At 41.4% G+C, this 18,667-nt stretch overlaps 1 protein-coding gene across 2 annotated transcripts; it reads left to right on the plus strand.

Moving 5' to 3' along the window:
• Positions 1–106: 106 nt before the first annotated feature.
• Positions 107–5,916, plus strand: LOC124476802 (annexin A2-like). Of its 2 annotated transcripts, none has more exons than XM_047034179.1 (13): positions 107–198; positions 2,486–2,543; positions 2,640–2,733; positions 3,020–3,114; positions 3,281–3,394; positions 3,684–3,774; positions 3,912–3,991; positions 4,100–4,159; positions 4,308–4,401; positions 4,572–4,667; positions 4,832–4,890; positions 5,122–5,244; positions 5,337–5,916. In XM_047034179.1, exons 2-13 carry the CDS (start codon positions 2,496–2,498, stop codon positions 5,394–5,396), a joined length of 1,014 nt encoding a protein of 337 aa, XP_046890135.1. In that variant the 5' UTR covers positions 107–198; positions 2,486–2,495; the 3' UTR covers positions 5,397–5,916. The 2 variants fall into 2 exon arrangements, with proteins under 2 accessions (XP_046890135.1, XP_046890134.1); XM_047034178.1 differs by having other exon boundaries at positions 113–198; positions 2,483–2,543.
• The last annotated feature ends 12,751 nt before the right edge of the window (positions 5,917–18,667 follow it).

The following is an 18,667-nucleotide window of genomic DNA, read 5'->3' on the forward strand; positions in this document are numbered from 1 at the left end:
GGAGACATGAGTTAGGGTGGGGCTGTGTCTGGGGGCAGGCTGCTCTGCACATGAGGAAGTTTGGAGAGGGGAAGAATTGGGAGGAGATTAGGGCTGAGTTTGAAGTGCAGTACAACGCCCTGTATTATTTAACCACCACACCCATACTAGTCCACACATCCAGGAACATTCTGTGCATCATCTCAACGCTGTAGTCAGGTAAGATGACGTTTTACTAGTTACAAAGGTATTTTGTATGTTAGGTTTCTGAGAGTGAAATTAAATATTTATAAAACACTCCCCTTTCTACAAAGACATTTGAAGAGGCTGTGATTCTATTTTTCCAGAGTGTTTCTTAGGCTGAATTTTGGGATTTTTGCCAGATCCTTAAAAATCCAAGACTCTTCTCCATTATCGGTCCCAGTTCATAAAATGTTTATTGAAGATGATGAAGACGAAAATTGTATGATAGAAATAGTACCATAAAGACAGCATTGTCTGAAATGTTAATCACAAAGAAGTGGTTGATGTATGATCTTGTGACTGTTGCTGGAATGTAATGTACATTCATGCCCATTCAGCTATTGTTAACCAAATCTTTACAAATCTGGGGGTTAATGTAATTAGGGTTCCTCCGTCAGGAGGACCCTATTGTGTTTGTTGGTATTATTATTATTATTATTATTCTAGTAATTTATCTCATGAACACATTGGTAAAAAGTTTTGAAATTTGGCATATTGATACAACATGCCCAAACACAGACTGGCCCACATCAGATCATAGGGGGCGCCACAGGCGACGCCCAAATGTCCGATTTTCAAAGTGATAGCATTTCCACCCCATTGCTCAAATTCTTCTGAAACTTGGTGTGCATGCCTTATTTCTCATGGCGAACAAAAAAGCCTCAAGGAGCCATAAGGTCCGCCTGATCGATTTTCCTGTACAGTGATAATTTGGGAAAACCTTTAAAATTCCTCTTCTCTTGAACCAAAGGTCTAATTAACTTGAGATTTTGTACAGATATGTATCATTGACGTATTTAAAAACGTTACTTATAGCAATTGAATAAAATACTAAATAGCTGAAAGGGGTGTATTTATGTAAATTTCCACATTGCCTCAATATGTTTGTGTCACTAAATCAAAGTTCATTTTGAATGATGGGTTTTCAAACCTAATAGGCTTTAAGGTGACACGCCCATGAAGTACCATAAACAATTTCACCTTGATATGTCAAAATATGACTGAATTACAGCTGTTTGAACTTGGACCAAATCTGACAATGCTTGCCATTGGAGAAACAGCTTTTTTTTGTTCAGTAACTGAAAATGCCAATACTCAACACTGAGAATAGCTCAACGAGCTGGAACGGTGACCTGCAAATTACAGGGTCGTAGGTTCAAATCCAGCAACACTGAATCTGTCTCAAATTTGAATACATGTTTAATTAAACAGGATGACATCGTTCTGAAGTACCATGCGCAATTTCACCTTGATATGTCAAAAAATCATTGAATTAAAGCTGTGTAAGCTTTGGCCGCATCGAACAAGCCATGCTACAGGATATACATCTTTTTTGGGGGGGGACAGAAACTGATCTGAATTTCTCAGCCTTGCGGGTAGCTCAATGGGTTGAAGCGTTGTACTGCAAAGCATAATGACACAGATTCGAATCCAGGCACAGTCTTTTGGCCTGTCATAATTTTGATTACTTGTTTAGTTAAACAGGCAGACATCATTCTGAAATACCATGCACAATTTCATGCAATTTAACCTTGAAATGTCAAACTTTTCTTAACCTTTGTCCCAAAGCTGACAAAAAACTAATACTCATATCACGCAGTCGGAGCACAGCCAGATAATCAGCGTCAGCACCCTTGGGTACCCAGCATGCAGTGCGGCATGTCCAAAATGCAAAGACTTGTGGAAAATAGTTTGGTTACAACAGCCTTGCGAGGGATTTCACTTGTTGTGTTTGTTCATTTAGATGTTTGTAATGTTTTTGTTAGTTAGTTAATATAATCTTGTTGGTCACCCTGATTGTGTATGTTGTAATTGTGTATGTTGTATAGTTTAATCGCTGTAGAGAGTCGGCTGCGAAAACGGCACAGGCCCGTCTTGCAAGAAACTAAATTTAAATGCTGTCATGCCCAGTTGACCGTATGATTTCACATAGTTGTGCATTGACTGAGAATCTGGAATCAATGGTGGCCAAACATGAAGTTGTTATGCTCTCTTGTTGTCAAAAGTCTCGATCCTGTGCACTGTATATGTTCATAATATTTTGCGATTATGCGGAGGAACCCGCATCGAGCTTGCAGCTATATTTGTCTTGTATTCTTGCACAAAGTAAATGTGACCTTTGCATGGGCTGTTGTAGTTGTGCAACGCCTGTGATTGGGATGCCATCATTAGTTTTCTGACACAATGTTGGATTCTCATATGGCACACCAGGTTGCTAAAATGGCTGACATACTGACTCCTGTTCATCCACTTTATTTAGCAGGGCAATCAAAATGGCACTGGTTTCTGAGTTTCTAGGACAGCTTAGCCTAAATGTTGGGGTAAGCACTGTATAATGTTCTTTATCTATATTTTCATAATACCTCTCAATGAGATAAGACTCATAACATATTTCTGTTTTTGGTCTGTATCCATAGTCCTCTGAATCCACCTACCCCACAGTAGTACCTGCAACTAACTTCGACCCAGAAAAAGATGCGGCCAGAATAGAGACTGCTGTCAAAACCAAGGGTGAGAAAGACTGTGCAGTTTGCTCTTCTGGAGCTGGACTGTGGCTTTACTGAGACATGTGGTGAGATCTATGTGGAATCTGTACAGGCCCTCAAGGCCCTTGTATTTGTGAGTCAGCTTCCTGGCTGTAAACCCTCAGACTGGAATGGGATTCCTCCCAAGTTCTCAGCCTGGTGTAGCCGGCAGAGTATTCCATCAGATAGCGCTTACGTGTTCATGCATGGATAATTTGTGGATTTCTTTCTTTACATTTTCACTGTAAATTGTTTTATTTCGGTTGTGCTAGGAGTAGACGAACAGACCATCATCGATGTCTTAACCAAAAGGACCTACTCCCAGAGGAGAGAAATTGCATTTGCATATGAGAGGAGAGCTAAGAAGGTAGAACCAACCAGTCATATCAGCTTACAGTATACCTGAACCCTGCTTTGATGGAAGAGAATAGTTTTAGTACTGATCCTAAGCTGGATCCTTGACTCAAAGAAGCAATTTTTTGTCAGGTTTATGAATATTAAAGATGTATTACATTAACATACTGTCTCAATAGGATATGATCACAGCCCTGAAAGCTGCCCTGTCTGGCCCATTGGAAACTGTTATCCTGGGCCTGATGAAGAGTACAGCCCAGTATGATGCCACAGAGATCAGAGGCTCAATGAAGGTAAACCTACACCACACACGTCATTTCTCTACCTTCCTACTGTGTCATTTGCCTTGCCCAGAACCAGGCATGTACTGCCCTCTTCTGGTAAAATAAGGTGCACAGAATTCCCCACTAAATAAGTAGGCCACTAGATAAGTAATAAAATTGTATACTTGGTTGAAATATTGAGACGTTTCTATTTAATAATAATAATAATAATTCAATTAATTGAATTAATTGTATTAACATTATGTTAATGATTTATGCCATTTTATGATTAATATTCAACCCTTGTTTGACTCTTCAGGGTTTAGGAACAGACGAGGAGACCCTGATTGAGATTGTGTGCTCTCGCAGCAAGGATGAGCTGATGGAGATTAAAACAGTCTACAAAGAGTGTGAGTGAGAAACCCCCCACCTCCAGACATCTGACAGCAGCCAGCAGGTCACTGGTCAAGGTGATCGTAATTCAGAGAGATGGAGAGATTAAGAAGTTACAGAGCTATGCGTTAATGAACCTTGGTTTCCTCCTCAGTGTTCAAGAAGGAACTGGAGAAGGATGTGGCTGGAGACACCTCTGGGGACTTTGCCAAGCTGCTGCTGGCCCTAGTGCAGGTCAGGCTAAGCTGCTGTATTGGTGTTCCTCCACTGACCTCCATCTGTCTTTGATATGTGTCACACTACATGTCTGTGATACCAAAGTGATTTCTTAATTCCCGACAGGCCAAAAGGGCAGATCCCTCCGCTGTGGTAGACTATGAGAAGATTGATGAAGATGCCAGAGTAAGTTCAATCCACCTCTGGACTTTCCCTGTCAGACACACCAACCATATCTTCACATCTGCGAAAATAAATGAAAGTTCAGACATCTCTCATTGTTTTATGATCCGTGTGGTGTGTGAAACATCTGTAAACTATAGTGTCTCCCCAGGCTCTCTATGACGCTGGGGTCAAAAGGAAAGGAACCGATGTGGCATCCTGGATCTCTATCATGTCTGAGAGAAATGTTCCCCACCTACAGAAAGGTATCTGAATATTATCATCCTCTGTACTTTTCAGGTCATAGATGAAGTATGATACTATACATAACACTTAATTGTCCCATATTGTCTGGAGAAAGTAACTGTTAATAGTATTTAGGCTATATGCTTGTTTTGCAGGTGCATTATGAAGCATTCTCTCCTTCTTTTGCCAGTGTTCGACCGATACAAGAGCTACAGCCCCTATGACATGCAGGAGAGCATCCGCAAGGAGGTGAAAGGAGATCTGGAGAAGTCTTTCCTCACACTGGGTATGTGGACTGTCATGCCAGTGTGGATAGAATACATTAATGAGTCATATGATAGTTTATGAGGTTTAGAATTCAATCATCAGTGGAACCTCCTGACAAAGCACGGCATGAAGTTATGTCTTCCCTTCTTACTTTATTAATGCGTCGCTCTCCTTTTCTTCCAGTTGACTGCTTTGAGAACAAACAGTTGTACTTTGCCACCAGACTTGGTGAAGCCATGAAGGTAATTATGTTTTTTGTATTGATTTTTTTATGTTATTTTAAGGATTCACCTTTTCAGGAACAGATGTAAAAACTGCATCTGCTTGTGAAAGTCTAATGTTCCTCCTGGGAATACAGCAGCTGATGTCAGCAAATGGTTTACACCAGGGTTGCATCATTTAGCTACAGAAGTGCTAAGACTGCTTCTTGGCTGTTTCTCTGTATCACTGTATTACTGTATTCTCTGTATTAGAGCAAAGGAGTCAAGGAGAAGATGGTGACAAGGATCATACTGTCTCGCTGCGAGGTGGACCTCATGAAGATCCGCTCCGAGTTTAAGAGTCACTTCGGCAAGTCCCTGTACCAGACCATTGCTGTAAGTGACCCACCAATATTAAACCTGAACATTTAGATGTTGCATGCATGGCCATGCAGTCTACCTTACCTGCTGTGTCTGTCCTTCTACAGGAACACACCAAGGGGGACTACCAGAAGGCTCTTCTGAGTCTGTGCGGAGGAGATGACTAAAAACGCCTTGGTTCAGTTACTTTGTTGACGTGTTGTTCATATCATTTTCCAAATTATCATCATGACCCAGACTTGATCTTGCATGCAGTTCAGACAACTGTCCACTAGAGTGTGATAAAGGAATGCAAGTTGTTTTTTCCCAGGACTGGCCTGAATCTGTCTGGAGCCTTCTCAGGCACTGCTTTGATCTACAGCCATTTTTTATAAAGTGAAATATTTGACCATGAATACATTATATACATGAATACAACCATGACCATTATTTGGCTTATTCCCCAAAAAATCTTGGGAAACAGCAGTCCACCTTTTGATGGTTTTACTTTTACAACAAAGATACAACATATTTACATAATAATATTGTAGATGATACATAATATACTTGATGTGTATTTAATTAAAAGTTAACTTTAACTGTTTGGAGGCCATTCAATTATTTGATTTTAGGTTTAAGAATATGAAAAGACTGAACAGAACTGTATCATATTTTTCTTATTTTAAGTAAAAGACATTATCAGAATGATTTAATCATTAGTGTGTTTTGCTGTGTTTGTTTGGTGCTAATATTTTAATTAAAAATGTTAATTTAACCTCCAGCAAGGATGATTTGCATACTACTAAACAAGCTTCATCAGAGTGTTTCTGCTGTTTAGTTTGTGGTCTCTCAGGATGAAGGATCCGCCACAATGTTGACAAGGCAGTTCTACTGGAGTACAAGCAAAAGGCCCCAAAAGACAAGCTCTGAACTGCACTATAGCAACATCTTAGAATGTTAGTCCTTAAAATTGAAGATTGAGATTGTGGATATATTAGTTATTTTTGCATCGTATTATGCAAAATGTTGAATCTGTATTTAATCTTACAGTTTTTGCACTAGTGTCGTACTGTCCATACAGACAGTTTGATTGTACAATTTGAAGACCGTGAAAAGGGTATTTTAGTTAGCAAAGCATAAAATCTTGCATCATTATTCAAGTTATTTTATTTCACACAGATGCACACTTGATTTTCAGATATGTGGCTATTATTCAGTGGCTGAGTAACAAAATAGAAAATCGTAAAATGTTTTACAAGCCTTTGGATTTATGATCATTTCGTAATAATATTGATGAGAACATTACCCCTTTGTGATGGTTTATGTTCATTGCTGACAAAATGTAAAATATAGGGTAAAGTACGCTAAAATAGTATTTTGCAAAGCAAGGGCTGATTTATGTGCGGGGCACAAGGCAGATTAATCTCTGCATCATAAAGAGAAGAGAACCTGCCATATTTTCTCTTTTTATGTGGATGTATAACATGCTGTTCTGTTCAAGGCCAGCCCATGGGGACCTCCTGCAGACCCAAGGGGAACTCTCTACTCAATTGAATCCTTGCAATTTACTGTCCCAAACCCGGGCACTTCATCACCCAGAGAGGACGGCTAAGCCCATGAATGTCAAACACAGGGCATGCAGAGAGGGAAAAGGGATAACTGCCATAAACACAACGGCAGGAGCCAAATGACCGGCATGCTAAAAACTAACTAGAGAGGGACAAGTGTGATAATGCCTTCATTACAACTGACTGGAATAGTGATTTGACTTAGAGTGAAAGTGGCTTGATGTTTTTATAATGTATAACTAAATAACACAAAAAATTAGGACGTAGGACTTTTACGTAACATGTGTATGCGTCTGTAAGAATACAGTAATTGCTACTAGGTTTTTGACAGTATCTATCATCATAGATAATGTCTCGATGTTTAGATATGTCTCAATAGTAAATGATTAAACATAAAAAAAATACATGGGACTTTTACGTGGAAAAAGTATACCTTTGACAGGAGAAACTGATTCTAGGTTGATGACAACATAATGATGTTTTAACCATAGGCTTTTACCTAGGCCAGGGTGAGGACTTGTTGGTGCAGCAGCCTGAGACAGAGGAAGTTCACATCAGCCTTCCTCAGTCCTCCACCACTTTGTCCCAGTTAGGCTGGAGCTGCATTAGATCCTCCCTTCTCCACAGAGGCAAGACAGGCACAACTCTGGGAGGCACCAGCATTAAAGTTTCACACTACAGCTGTTTGGCCCGCCAGACACACCAATTGTACACGGGGAAGGTATTAGTTAGTGCTTCTCCTTTATTTATTCCGGGGTTATTAAACAGACTTGGAAAAACAGAGAGGATTGACAGCTCTCTCATGTTTCTTTCCCCTTTTGTCTTTACATCTCTGAACCCAGACTAATTGCCTGCATGTGCAGAGTACCATCCTGTGTTTAATTATAGACTGGACCAAAAAGGTCCTTCTCTGTGACTTGAGCAGTGTGTGCTTGTGTGTGTGTATGCATACACCAGCCTGCAGCCATCTCAATGGGTTGCTAATACACAAAAAATTTGCACTCCTACAGGCTAAGCTGGAAGACCTGCTCCCTTAACACAATCAAGGAACAGAGAGTTTGATTAATATTTTCTTAATTATTATTATTTAATTTATTGCAGGATCCTCCATTGAATGCATGGCCTCTGTCTCTCTCCGAAGCGGCATGGTCGGCCTCATTAGGGACAGGGAGTATCCTGTATATGGTAAATAAGAAGCTGCAGCCCTGAGGGCCCGCTGGCATCGTGGTGAAGGACAGCTCCTTCTAACGACTGCATAGTCTGCAGCTCCGTAGCTCCTCCCCAGACCTCAGAGCAGGATCCCTGGCCTCGGGCCTCGTCAGGACCGCTTCCTTTCATGAGGCTCAAACTGAGACACCAGGCGCGGCGGAGGAGTGGAGCTCTCGTCACTCTGTCCCACTGCCTCCTTTGTACAGCAGTCTCCTGATGGAAACAACATGAGAGACGGGATTAAAGCCTGTCTCCTCCTCAGCCCTGCATGCAGTCAAAGTATCTCATCACACAAAGACACAGAGAGGTTTATGAAAGAGCACTGAAAACAAGCAGGGTGTTTTGACTCTTGCTCAGCTTGGTCTGTGCTAGCGTGGACAGCCAAAAATGTTGTAATAAAGAAGGTTCAGTAGTTTGAACTTTATTTGACGTTTGGAGAGTAGGCTACTGTACGAACAAAGTGTAGTCTTTGGTCGGTTTGTTTAATGTCTTTGTATCTGCCTATGCCATTAATTGTATCAAAATGCAATGCACACACACAGACATACTTTCAGCTAGTTTAGCATGTCAGTGTTATTTCATGTTTTAGGCTGGACATGATGCTGGTTGTTCATTGTGCTCTTCATGGCCATGCTATGTGGGGATATGATGAGAGAGCCCTGTGGCAGGTTAGACTCCTGTCTCTATGTCTCTTAGCTCCACACCATTCCATTTTCTCTCTCTCTCTCTCTCTCTCTCTCTCTCTCTCTCTCTCTCTCTCTCTCTCTCTCTCTCTCTCTTTCTCCGCATCTCTCTCTCCCTGTCTCTCTCTCTCCCTGTCTCTCTCTCTCTCTCCCTGTCTCTCTTTCCCTGAACTGAATACAAGTGGTACAGTATCGTGTGTGTGTGTGCGTGTGTGCGTGTGTGTGTGCGAGTGTGTGTGTGTGTGTGTGTGGACAGTGTGGCTACAAGCCAGTCGCACTAATGATTATTGCCAGTGAAGTGGTTGTAATCGTCTAGCTGTGACTTCATCAGCTCCCACGCTGTTTGCATAAACCTCTGGAACAGTGTGGGTGTGTGCATACAGATTATAAGTAATCCTAACAAGATAAGAACAAGGGAGGCACACATGATACCAAGTTGTATTTTCATGTTTATTTACATATTGAGTTGATTTAATGTGTGCATTTAGTTATCATACCCGTATCAAGACTATTGGGAGTGAGGGTCACCAATTAAGATGTGTACTGTAACAGTTTTAAGACGTATGTGAATGAATACATATATACAGTATTGTATAATGCATATATTCCAACCACCTGACAGGTAATAATGTAATACTGGGTTATAAAATACATTACAAATGTACATTTCAAATACAGTACACATCAAAATAAGAGTTGGGAAATTAACTATACATTTAATGCACATGATAAGGATGCAAACATTACAAACCTGGCCCTCAAGCTTTTGTCCATCCATGTTTGAACATATGGCATTGAACTGGTCACCTGGGAGAGCAGTGGGATTAACAGAGAGGCTCTTTAATCCATGATTGTCAATCTATCTTAATCCCACCTCCTGAAGGCAGGCTCTGTCACCAACGTCCTTGTCAAGACCGGACCTCCACTCACATAAACACACACACAGACACACACACATAGAGACACAAACACACACATGCAAAGTCCTCACCTTCATGCAAGAGATGGAAATCAGGCAGGCAGACACTCGAGCATGGACCAAATGTCAGACACAAGCCACAGGGAGAGAAAAGGAGCCTGTGTTAATTATGGCTCTGACAATTCATTACATTTCACCTGTAAAATGAGCTGTTCAGGATATCTGTAGATGACAATTCATTTTCATAATTTCCTCAAGGGATAAACCAAGGAGAAATGTACTTTCAATCGGCAATTTAAGGTCTTTGAGAACAATGATGAACTTCTTTTAGTTTTAGTTGATCTCGGTATCTGTGGCCACAATTGTATTTGTCTGTCTGCAGAGGAAGATAAGATGCCTTAGTTGAATCCTTAGCATTGTCCATAAAATGATCTGAAAATATGCCTTTTTTACCCAACATGTCTTGCAATGTGAAACATTGTTTGAACCCAAACTGAAGCTTTCCCGATTCTGACAGTAGAAACACTATGTTGTTCTATGTGCCACTGCTATCTCATTTCACTCTGAAAGAGACCAGACCAAAAACATCTTCCATTGCTGACAACACGTTTCCCATGTGACACTTAACCTTTGGAGATTTCTTAGTCTCTATGATCATTCAGTATTTGGTTAATGTTAATTAACCCTAGGGTAGTGAAGAGAGTTGCAGGCTTTGAAGAGGAAGAAAAGAGAGAGGTGGGGGGAAAAAAGATCTTGTTTTCTCAATTTCTCCCTGTGTTTTTGTCTTTAGCTCCGTGTTTCCAGCAACAATGGTAAATGGTGTGGGTGTGGGGTGGACGGTGCATGGGGAAGGAGATGAGGGCCTGATTCGTGAGTATGTCCCTGTCACTCTGGGTCCTTTGGGTGTGGGTTCCCCTGGAGGAGTTGGCCAGAGTCGGCTGACCTCCGTCAGGTGGCCATGGAAATGGAAATGTGTGCAGAAATAGCACACAAGGTGGTTCTCATAGCCTTCAGCTCTCTCCCACAAAAAGGGAAAGGATTTGTCTATTTCTTTTCATTCTTTTTGGCTGCCGGCGGAAACAGACCTCTCTGTACTCATTTGACAAACACAAAGCACATTTCTTAGTAAAAAGTGCCACTGGTGGCAGGCTGAACAATATTGCCTCAGCCCATAGAATCTGCTGTGCATGTGCAATTATTTTGTTAACCAGTGAAGTGCTTCTGTCTCCTCTAGCCTAGTTAGACCAGCCTACTAGCTCAGTGGAGAGGCCATGCTGTGTGCACAGACAAGCACCTTTGCCCTTTCCACATCTCCCTGTCCAGAACTCTGGGAACATCACAAAAATTACACACACAAAACACACACACATACACACACACACACACACCACCCTACAAACAAGTTAGTGAGCATCCAGTACATTTACAGTGTCACTGCCATCTCGAACTCTTGTCTGTTTTATTCTACTCTCAAAAGCACCTTTTGTTACTGAACCACTGAGTTGAAATACAACATCCCAAAACAGAAGAAATATTCATGAGCCAATCCGCTGGAGAGCGGAGCGCCAGCACAACCAGAGGGGTTATTCTCATGTTCTCAGGGCAAATCTGTTCCTTTACCCTTCTATCTGATGCTTGTCTAAAGCATAGAAACACAGAGACAGGAAGCAGGATCAGCCATGGAGAATAGAAGTGCTTGGTACCTCCAGGATAAGACTTGAGGTGGGACGGATCAAAGCTATGCCCAGAGATAGAGGGAAAGAGAGACAGAGAGAAAGCAAGATACTGAGCCAGCAGATTTTCAATGGCCATCTCTGTTTTTAGAGAGGGGAGGATAAATATACATATTTCCCTTTCAGCGTCTTAGGCAAAGAGTTAGAAACAATGATCATACAATAGTGTTGATGTATTGAAGTTCAACAATGGTGTCATACAATAAATACATTTTTGGTGTATTTATCACCACCTCACAAACACTGATAGAAAATGCCATCCACTATTCAGTCTATAAGATATTTCATATCTTCCCCACACAAGCCCCACTTCATTTTCCCTCTAAGACAATGCATGAGCCGAAAAAAGGACTGGCTTTTGAAGATGATTCAAATTGATACGCGCTATACCTCTCCTCCTTGATAATGAATATGAAATGTAGAATATGCTAACTTTACTGGCTGCACCCCTCCTTTCAAGTGGCTGTGCTGTCTTGTAAGGCAGAGAAGAGATGCAGGTACATGAAGAGACAGCCTGAGGGGGCGGGACAGAAAGAGCAAGGCAGGGACTGGTAATGGCCACTGACAGGTTGTGATGAAGCCCCTTCATTATAACCATGTTTAAAGGGTTGCAGGCCTCAATGGGACAGAGGACATCAAAGTACAGGCTTTGATATCTGGGTCTCAAACACTTATGGTCATAGTAATGACAGCTGCCTGCACTGCCTTTTGATTTGATTGTCTTTCTGAAGGAAGATTCTTCTCTATTAGCCTCATTATTTCATCTTCTTTCCTGAGTGGTGAAGTTGCCGTGGATAGATCCTCTGGGCTCTGCTCTGGCCTGAGAGGAGTCTACAGGTTCCAACAAGTTCCACTCTCAAGTTATTTCTCTCTCAGAATCAGAATCAGAATGGGGTTTACTCACCATGAAAGTTTGCACAGACAAGGAATTTACTTTGGCAGGAAGGTGCATACAATAAACATATAGGAACCTTAAATTTAAATATGTGGACTATCTATACAAAGGGTACATAAACTAGCATTACCAAGTGGAATTAGAATAAAATAAAATATACAACAACATAAAATAAAATATAAGTTGCCTGTCATTTACAATATAAAATACAAAAAATACAAATATTACAACACATACAAATGTACAGGATACAATTTTGTAGTGCAGTACAAAATGAAATGTGTTTTAAGCAGGAAGTCATTAAAGTCAGTGTGGCCCCTTGGCCTTGTTGAGGAGGCCAACAGCGGAAGGGAAGAAACTGTTTTTGTGGCGTGAGCTATTGGTCCTGATGGACCGCAGCCTTCTGCCGGAGGGGAGTGACAGGAACAGGGAGCAGCCTTCTGCCGGAGGGGAGTGACAGGAACAGGGAGTGTCCATGGAGGGAGGAGTCGGTCACAATCTTCCTCGCGCGCCTCAGGGTCCTTGAGGTGTGCAGGTCCTCGAGGGTAGGCAGATTGCAGCCGATCACCTTCACAGCAGCGCGGATGATACACTGCAGCCTGCTCTCTCTCTCTCTCTCTCTCTTTCTCTCTCTCTCAAAACAAGATGATTACACTGAATCCTACCCACAAATTACAGAAGATCCGTCTAGGTCAAACAAATGTGCAAGTGAAGATTTGGGAGTGAAATGTTCCATATAAAGGGCCAACAGGAGCATATAAAGTTGAGAAAAGTTACTTAGCCTCCTGGCTGACATCAGAGTGCTGATACGAGACTCCCCTAGCCCAGCTTAAAAGCAAAAGTTTTTGCATGGTGTAATAATGTGTTGTTAACGTTTTATCTACAGCCAGCCAACCGTCAACATGGTTGCACATGAAAGCTCAAATATGTATTTCTGCCATGGCCTGCAAGCCTTTAAACTATGAAACTAAATATATACTTACATTTTATATCAAAGAACCCTGAGAAGAAAAGAAACTATTGCATCAAGACGGTCAATGGAGAACTTTACTCAAGGATAGGAAGCACATCATTAAAATGGAGAGAAATATTAAAACAGGATTCGAAAACCAGAAGATCTGCTCGCCCTTGGCTACACTGAGGAGCTTCAAAAACATCTGGGAATCTATCCTTCAGACCTTTACTCTCCCTTGTTATTTGACTTTCCTCACTGGCTACACTTGGATTCATGCAGTGGAGTTTTGTATTAAATAATCAATCAAATAGAGCATCATAAAGACAGCCATGTGATGAGACGCTCCTCTACATGCCCCACAAACAGAACACTGGATGAAGGCCACTGATGCTGTGGTCTCTTCATGTCTCTATGACGATTCTTGTTTTATCAAAAGCCATAAGTCTGTGTCCTCAAACACAGCCCCAGACCCTGGCATGTTCTCACTAATTATACACAGAAGTAAGAATGCTGAGGGGAGTCCAACTCCACCCCCCCCCCCCCCCCCCCCCCCCCCCCCCCCCCCCATGTACTGTGTGAGGTAATGTATGTGTGCCTTTGTCTCTGTATAGTCTCTCGTCATCTATGACATGGCCTGCCAAGTCGCTGTCTGGATAACACACAGGAGGGGGACATTAACACACTGCTGCTCCCTCATGGATAATGGAACAAGGTGTTCATTTTTAATGATAAACAAAATCACTGGGAGACACTGGGAAGATCAGTAGGAATCCACCCCTCCGTTGCTCCCTCACTCCTTCCCTCTTTTGCTCTCTATGAGCTGAGCATATGCAAAACACAACTCATGCTGTTGGAGTCCCATGTGCGTCTGTGTGTCTTCCAGGCATGTTGGACAATTACGAGTCAACACAACTAACTCCACCTTGCTAATGATATGCAGTGTAATGGTCATTGTCCCATTTATTTATAGCACTAGGTGCTTTCATCTTCCAGGTTCTTGATCAGTTTCAGAGCTCCATCTTCACATTAGCATAAAGACTTTTAACTTTAGCATCAAATCAATCGCTCTGTCAGACAGACAAAAGCACAACTGTCGGCGTGTTGAATAATTCTGGACTTTCACAACTATGATATCCAAAAGGGATGAAATATAGATGCTTTGCAAAAAAAAGTTTAGACATGCATTTGTATGCAGACAGACTGCAGCGGCACATGGATGATCTTATGTTCATTTTCATTTATGGAGACTTTAAATCCAAAAACAAACTCAAGTTATTTGAGTTATTTTGGTGCCAATAAACAGCTCTGGGGAATGTTGTTTTGCAGTGACACTCGCACTCAAAGGTCTTCTGAAATCTACAGCAGCACTGCTCAGAAAACTCAAGTTTGAAGAGAAAGAGAGAGAGAGAGAGAGTCTTAAAAACGGTTGAATATATATTGGTTAACGTACTTTAATGACATGTACGGTGAATGTGTGAAGACATGCTTGAATTCCAGCAAATGGCGTGCACCTGCCACTCACCGTGTTGACGGAGGAGGATCATAGGGCTGTTTTCTTACTGTATTCACATTTGTTTATTTCTAAAGGGATTGAAGAGACTGTATTTACCACCTTTTTGAAATGTAAGAAAACAATTACATTGTGAAAAGTCTTACCATTAACATCATCAAGCAAAAGCAGTTGGAAAAAAAATCTGTGACAGATTAAAGAAGACAAGTAAGAGTTTAACCTTTAAATAATATAAATTGTATAAATATTCAGCAGTTGGGAATACAGTATAATCCATATTTTCCTAGGAATCTCTCTTTACTTGACATTCAGTGGGGCCTTCTCTCTATTGTCCAAACATGCCTATGGTGTAAGCCCAGTCCTACAGGGAGTCTCTACAGAACCTTGTTCCCATCACTCCAGTGGCTTGTGTTAAAGCACAGAGTGACAGCAGCCAGGAGTCTCGTTCATGCAGACCCCCCAATGGAGAGCTGTCCTGCAGACACCAGTCCCTTGTCAGGAGGACAGCCTGCTGTGTTTTATCAATGTTGACCAGTCACACTGCCACCTGGGAGATCTGCCAGTCCCAACTCTTTGTCATCTTACATTTACATTACATTTACATTTCGGCATTTGGCAGACGCTTTTATCCAAAGCGATTTTCCAAAAGAGAGCTTTACAAAAGTGCATAGGTCACTGATCATAACTACGAGATAGCCCCAAACATTGCGGGTAGCCAAAACATGAAGCATAGGTCTTAGGTCACTTTTCTACTATCATCATACATCCTGAGAATAGGAAAAGGGAAAAACTGGAGGTATGTAAAGTTGAATCCTCCGAAGGCTTAGGACATGGGATTACTTTTCTTTTGAAGTGGAGATCCGTTGATCCATGAATACAGCACCTAGTTTCTGGAAGACAAAGTTTTGCCATTGTTACCTAACCATCACATTTACAAAAACTTACCTGGCACAATATAGACAGAGCAAGAGCACAGGCCCACTATACATGGGGACCATCACAATGACAATAGAGACAGAATCACCCTTAACAAAACATGACTTTTTTGAGATGGTCGCAACGTTATCTTCATTTATTTCCAAGAACTGTTAGGGCGGTGGAGATTAAAAAGATCAAACATTGTCTTTTATGTATTGGGAACTTTGCTAAGTAGATAGATTACAAACGTGCTTTGGAAAGGGAATTAATTTGCAAGTGAATGGCAGTTAATCAGAGATGGTAAAATGCATGAATAGCAGATGACACAAACCCCTGAGGGTATACTGTGGTTCATTTGGTACAATTTAGATATTACACAACTCATTTAAAAATAACTTTCTAATTTTTCTCTCATGTATTCAAAAGTATTTACCCATCCCTTGACTTTCAGAAGTGTGCAAAGTGAGCACAATCGGTAGAATAAGGCCCTTCTGGTATCACCATTCACTGGCCATCTATAATTTATAAGGCTGCTAGTCTCCCAAGTTTATTTTGCCCAAGGCACTGTTTATTTCTGCTTTGTACTTTGTTTAAAGCCAGTTGTTGACAACTCTTGAACATGTCAAACTATCACCGCTAATAATTGCTTAAGGAGATGTAACTTTCGCAAATGTTGGTTCCAGCAGAAAAAATACATTCTCTCACCCTCAACTTCATCTGATGAATTTCCCTCAAACTCTTGACAAAGAATCTTTCGCAATAGCTGTAAGTGAAATTATGAAAAAGAATGATGTAGTATGCTCTTCAACACTGAGTTTCTTCATGAAACAGGAATTATCTCTCTCTCTCTATCTCGCTATCTGTCTCCTATTGACCAAACTGGGGCATGTTTCATGTGCTGTTTCTGTGCTGTGGTGTGATGGAGCTGTAACACAGGAGCCTAAGGCAGTACCTCTGTAGGTCAACACCGCTTCCATCTCTCTTCACAAGGCGACAGTCACTCAGTGCCAGTCGCCAGTTGATTACTGCCAATTAGATGGGCTGTCACTTTCCCTGGTGGCGGGAGTGGTGGGAGGGGGGTGGCAGCCGGGACCCACCCTGTCCCTCGTGTTTCCTGTCTGGGGTGGACGCAAGTTAAGAGTCTAGCACTGATGGCTGTAAACTGTGGGAATCAATCTGATTGAGAAATTAAATAAATGTATGGAAACATGTGAGTTTGACAGTGTGATAGCTTCGGCTTCCAAGACAGTTGGATGAAGGAATGTAATTTCTCCCACAAAGAAGTCTCCCCAGGGTTCCTCCATCTTTGTTCATTCAGTCGCCATTTCTTCCGGGTAAGAGCCTCACTGCAGTCACTGAGCAACATCAGCAGAGTTTCTCACAGCTTCCCTTTGTGTTGATTAAGGCCTAAACCTTGGACAATAACTTTTATATGAGTGACACAGCCTCATTTTTAAAAGTTTACATGGATTTATAATTCAAACGCCAGCTTGAAAACATCTGACGCACACAAAGGATTGATATTTACAGTACCATACATATAGTTTGTTTCTGTTCTGGAGTGTTCCAACTGAAAATGACAAGGCAAGGAAGGATCAAGTTTTACAGTATGGGATTGGGATTACGAGCCTACTGTTAAATGGAAAGTTCAAAATGAACAAGAATTTATTGGATGATCATTATTCTCGAGAACATCCTTTTTTTCAACAATTATGTTTACACATGCACCAAGACAGTGAGCATGAATTCATTTCCAAGTAGTGCTTATTTATATATTTGCATGCAGTTTTATTTTGCGATTATCTTTCTTTTACACTCTCAGTGCAAGCCAACAAAGGATTGCATAGCAGGAGCCCCTTCACTTAGCAGTGGTTCTACTCAGCGTTGATGTCTAGAGGGGAGCAAACAGTACGTGTGTGAATGTTTGGTATAGAGCCTATTAAATATTCATGTGTATTTCTTTGTGTGTGATGATGTGTCACGATATTTGCCAATAAACAGCAATATTCCTTTTAGGATTCATCCAATATGAAGAGTTGTTGAGTTAGTTCAACTCTTAGAAAAGTGAGTGAAATATGTCCACGGTCTTTGTGAGAGCTGGCAGAATTAGAGACTGAATGACAATATATATGTTATATATTATATCATAACTCATTTCCCATGGAAAGGCTCAAAAGTTCAGTATGTAACACTAAGTTCTCAGTATATTACAACAGGAAGCAAAACTGCTAATATTCCTCTCTAAAAGGGTTTGAGGTTTAATGATGGTAGCAAGCAATTGTAGTGGGCTTTTGCCAACACCACCACCATAACAATCCTATGGTCTTGCAAACTGACTAGGGAAAGCCCCTATCTTGCGGCATGTGGTCTTAGTGGTGAAGGGAGCCCCCCATGTGTCTGGAGGGGTGGCTCTGGGCTCATTCATGGAGGGATTGCCCCCGCCTGGCCCTCCCACCACTATCATCCTGCAGAGCCCCAGGGAACACGTCACCAGGCAGCCAGGACAGCACGCCTACATGCAGTAATTGCTGTCTTCTCCTAGTGTCCATTCAGCACCGTTGTGCACAATGATAAAATAAAATAAAACGGATAACCCTACCCTTCCAGGCAAAACAGTGTGGTCCTATGGGACAGGGTCATCACCGCCCCCCCCCCCCTCTCAGACAGGAGGTCCTGAGACAAACACTTACACTCCACCATGTAGATGGAATACACAATAGGACATAGAATTTCAAGAATGCGTAGCATTGAAAACAGGATTCCTTAAAAAGAAATCCCTATTCACTGAAATGTAATCGCTATCTATTTACATGCACATTTAACATTGTATACACATACACAGTCATTGTGTCACAGGGTGTAATGAAGACAATGTTAAAATTTGACTTCAGTGAATTTGACTTCAGTGAAGAGTTAATGTCCTTGGACAAACAGCACATAAACAGGCACCAATGATAGACTATCATCACTTGAGTTAATGGATTTGTTAATTGGAAGACATGAAGTAAACTACTGTTCCCGTTTAATATGTCACATGGTGGCATGCCTGGCATTGTTATTTGAAGTTGC

The sequence above is a fragment of the Hypomesus transpacificus genome, chromosome 14 (genome assembly GCF_021917145.1).
Source record: "Hypomesus transpacificus isolate Combined female chromosome 14, fHypTra1, whole genome shotgun sequence".
Classification (NCBI taxonomy): Eukaryota; Metazoa; Chordata; class Actinopteri; order Osmeriformes; family Osmeridae; genus Hypomesus; species Hypomesus transpacificus.